Consider the following 4,662-nt stretch of genomic DNA (forward strand, 5'->3'; position numbering starts at 1 on the left):
ATTCTGGGGGCAACTGTCTAAGAGGGGAAGTTTCCCTCACTTTAGAAGATTTCTTCTATCATCCTGTTAGGGCACAAAGCTAATAAGGTGTACCCATAGGATTGATGCCCCCCTGCCACCTTATTCTACTACTGTGTGTGTATGAGTCTTAAATTAAGGGTCATTCTTCTATGTTACAGGAAATAACCTCTCTCTCTTGTATTGAAGAGAGCTTCAAGAAGCTGTTATTTCTGAGAAGAATCAATGACAGCTGGCAGAAAGATTGGAAGAGGTTTTGGTGAGAAAACTAACAGCCAATCAAAAGGCTTGCACACCTTTATATATACAGTATCTATGACCTGGGTCCTGTCAGCAGTTTGGATCTTCAATTAAGTTGTAATCTCCCCTCCTTTTGTCATGGCTTTAATTTTGTTGGGGCTATTGTTGAGTCCAGAAGGCTTAGGCAGTGGTTTTCTGTTAAGGTCAATTTGAGTTTGCTTGTCTGTTTTAACCACTTCAAGACCAGGTGTTTAGACCCCCTTCCTGGCCAGGCCATTTTTCAGTATTCAGCGCTGCGAATTACACTTATTCTAATGTGTTTTAAACCAAAATAAAGAAACGCTGCCATATTTTTCTAGAGCTATGGTCTCTGATGCATCATTTTTTATTGACACTTTGGTACGATTTTGTAATGTTGTGGGGTGGGTATGGATTGTAATTATGTGTAAAATCTGCGCTGTTGGTGTTTCCTTTCAATATAATCAGGGTTATTCACAAAAGGGTGAAGAGTTAGAAGAAGGCAGAAGTGAACAATAATAGCCAATTTGGAAAAATTCTCCAATTCAGCTCACTTTCCTGTTCAGCTATGTTGTCCTAGATTGTTCACTTCTCCTAACTCTTCACCCTTTTGTGAATAACTCTGAATGTGTCAGCAGCAGTGAAAACAAGTGAATCCTATAATCACTCACTGAAATCTCAAGACAATAAAGTGACTGCACTAAAAAATCTAAAACTTATACCTAAGTGCCACTAAGTGCCTAGTGATTATCCCAACACAATATGTGACATCCCCAAAAGTAAAAATGAATACAATCTCAAAACTACATGTGCAATGTGTTGTGATCATGATCACATGTGCAACTCCACAAATTATGGATTGTACAATTCCATGTTGCTTCCCTGAGAGGAAGTGAAAGGAAATTCCCCCAATGCTACACAGACGGCAAACACATAACCTGGTAGGGAGTTTAATCCCTATCTTATCGAAAACTTTAAAAAAAATGGCTATACATGCTCTTTAGCAGGCTGACTTATCCCTTGAAGATACCTCCTGGAGGATAAATACCACTGATCAATTATACAATGAGACTATACAAAGACCGACAGCCAATAGTAGCTGATCAACAAACAGTTTTCACTGGAAAGACTGTAAATGGCAATTTAATTGCCGGTCATGGGTCTGTGAACTTGACATATCATGCTTGTTTCGCTCTACATTATTAAATTAGCCAATTATTGTTCGATTATCCAAAGGGCATCTGTGCCGAGCTTCAAACGCTACTAGTATGAAGTGAAATTGACTGTGTTGCTTCGGGGGAAAAAAGGTATTAAAACAATTTGCCAGTTTGCAAAACTTTATTACTCATAAATAAAAAAATAGCATTATAAAAATCATAATTTACAATTGACTATATGAAATTTACAGACTGTACATTTAAACAAAGGGCAGCAAGTCAAAAGAGTATATAGCAGTAGCAAAACTACTTTGTACTTTCTACTTTCATCGTCCTTTGATCATGATGATCATAAAATACTCATCAGACGGCCAAATGGAAGATAAAGCCCTTGCTCAGAATCCTCTTACCCCCTAAAAATGTTGTTTTGTTAATATCTCCCATATATAGAAGGCTGTTGTAATTGCTGTAGGAACTGAGGGGGCTTTTGGTTGCTTGTGGAGAAGGAGTTGTAATAAGGGGTCCTGCTGTAGAAAAGGTTATTGTCCTGTATGTCTCCTGAAGGATCTGCAGGAGAAATAGAGTTGAAGCTGTTTAGGCTGGTAATATTCCTTTGAGAAAGTTCATTCACCAGGCCAAAAGACATTTGTTTGCTCACTGAGTTTGAGTCCATGGATGCCATGCTGTTAAAAAAGTTGTTTAGGCAAGGGGTATATGGAACTCCTGCTGATGGCGAGATGGATTTTATGTCATGTGGCGATGCGTCCAAAGATGGAGGAGAAGAGGCAGACAAGGTTGGACTCTCTTTTCCTTTTTTGCTTGAAATCATCCCATCGTCCTCAGTTTTTATTGCCTTGTTTGGGTTAGACTCAGATTTGCTCTTCCTTTTACGCCGGAAATTCCCATTGTCAAACATTTTCTCACAGTTGGAATCCAGAGTCCAATAGTTTCCTTTACCTGCAGAGAAAGTAGCAGATGGATAAGTAGAGGAAACATACCAATGGTTTTGTACAGCAAATACTTCTACCACTACTACCAGTAAGATCCACAGTTTAAAGCAGAGAAAATCGATAAAGACAAAAGAAAAGTTAAAAAGACCTAAATAGAGCTAAACAGAAATAAATAAATAGTCCCAGGTTTAAAAAAAAAAAAAAAAAGCATGGGATATGCATTAGGCTCAATTTGCAAAGGTTTGACACAAGCATAAGAATCTTTATGTGCATCTCTATTTGACTCTAATTTTTACATCTCATTGGACATTGAAAATAACTTTTTTTGTAAATAAAGACCCTTATCTTGGTGTGTTGGCTTTGTTCATTTAATCTATTTTTTTAAACGGACAATAATATCTGAATTTTTTTTTATTTTTTTTTATATTTGATATATGTAGTTGTGTGTGTTATTTCATATATGAAAAGGTAAGTTTGTCCTGATTCAATAACTATATGGGTGGACAAATAAATGGGTATTGGAAAGATATTTAACCAAGTCTATGGAAAACAGCACAAATATAATTGATTCTGAGAAGAATAAATAGGGGGTGGTGTACTAGTTTTCACCAAATGTTTCTTTTGGAGATCAATTTGTGTTAAGGAGAAAGTTTAAGAAAAACAAAAGTGACAGGGTGGTTGATATCCATATAAAATCGCTTTGTTATCTGTTCAAATGGAATTAATAGCTAATAATTTTGTAAACAGAGGAATTTTAAAACGTAATAAATGTACCAAAGCAGAATTAATGAAAACTAGTTGACTTATTCACAAAAAGAGTTTGGAGAAGGCAGGAGTTGTGAACAATCTAGGACAACATTTGGAAAAATTCTCCAATTCAGCTCACTTTCCAGTTCAGCTATGTAGTCCTGGATTGTTCACGTCACCTGCCTTCTCCAAACTCTTCACCCCTTTGTGAATAACCCTGTTGGTGTATGAAAGGGAACAGTGGAGTATTTTACATAGCATATATAATATGTTTTTACGTTTCTCTTCTTACCTGGGTCACTTTCATCTCTGGCAACTTTCTTGAAGCAGTCGTTGAGGGACAAGTTGTGCCGGATGGAATTCTGCCAGCCCGCTTTGCTTTTCTTGTAGAAGGGAAAGTTGTCAGCCACATACTGGTAGATTTGGCTGAGAGTGAGTTTCTTTTCCGGGGTGTGTTGAATGGCCATGGCAATGAGAGCCGAGTAGGAATATGGAGGCCTCACCAGCTTAAGAAGCTCTTCCTGTGAAGCGACAGACAGCCAGCTCAGGTCTCCCCCACCAAAACCAGTGGAATTAGGCAGGAACTGTCTCTGGGATCCATAAGATGGTGGCATGTAAGGAGAAGGGTTGTTGCTGTAAGGATAACTTGCAGAATTGTTGACTCCATGGCCACCGAGCCACAGGTAGTGATTTGCTGGAGGAGTAAAGTCTCCTATTCCATAATTTGTTGGTCTCTGAGAAGCGTGCAGGTTCTGTTGGTACATGCTGAAGTTGTCACAGTACACAGACATCTCTGGAGCTTCCTGGGCACTTCTTGGGTGAAGTTGCTGTGGGTTTGAAGCAGGAGGTCTCTGATGAGCTGGAAGCTGGACTGAGTTCATACTCTTCAGCTACACCTTTCAAACCCAAGGTGCATCTAGTGATCTGTGACAAGTATGAAGGAAACCTGTCTTTATACCTCTTGAGGCTACCAGCCTGGGGCCAAGAATAGGTGTGTCTTTCTCTAGACAGCCATTCAGATAGCTCAATGGAAATCTTGGGGAGTGTCCAGAACAGGTCTGTCCATCAGAGAGGCACCAGAGGAGACAATAGATCCTTTTCATCATTGCCCACCTCATCTGTCTGCAGCTGCAGGACATGGTTTCCTCTTTTCTTATGTTGATCACTCTGTCCCAGGTGGGAGTTAAACATGAACTCTGAGTTTACATACCATGGATCTCCTCCTTTGTACATAATATAGACTGTGATATTTTATCAGATAGAATGATCTAAGCTTTTAAAGTTCTCATTTTAATTTTTTTACAGTGTAATGTTAAAATGTAATACACGTGCAATAGATAATATAAACTGAATTAATAAATAGCTTGATTAAGATATACCCTGTATTGACTATTAAAATGAAAATGTATATATCTATCTAATGCTATTACCTATTGATGTGAATTTTATTGTAGGTTTTTTTTTAAATATGCTAATTTAAATGGATAGGTAAAAATCAATATCTTTCTGGAAACCAATATATATATATATAT

The 4,662-nt window shown here is 37.9% G+C and overlaps 1 protein-coding gene across 1 annotated transcript; it reads right to left on the bottom strand.

The window, feature by feature from the left end:
- Positions 1–1,863: 1,863 nt before the first annotated feature.
- Positions 1,864–4,011, bottom strand: LOC108794960 (forkhead box protein I1c-like). Its single transcript, XM_018566110.1, has 2 exons — positions 3,423–4,011; positions 1,864–2,390 (listed from the first exon to the last, which is right to left on the bottom strand). The coding sequence occupies exons 1-2, from the start codon at positions 4,009–4,011 to the stop codon at positions 1,864–1,866; spliced, it is 1,116 nt and encodes a 371-aa protein (XP_018421612.1).
- Between the last annotated feature and the right edge of the window lie 651 nt (positions 4,012–4,662).

The sequence above is a fragment of the Nanorana parkeri genome, unplaced genomic scaffold, assembly GCF_000935625.1.
Source record: "Nanorana parkeri isolate BGI_ZX_2015 unplaced genomic scaffold, ASM93562v1 scaffold919, whole genome shotgun sequence".
In the NCBI taxonomy this organism is placed as follows: domain Eukaryota; kingdom Metazoa; phylum Chordata; class Amphibia; order Anura; family Dicroglossidae; genus Nanorana; species Nanorana parkeri.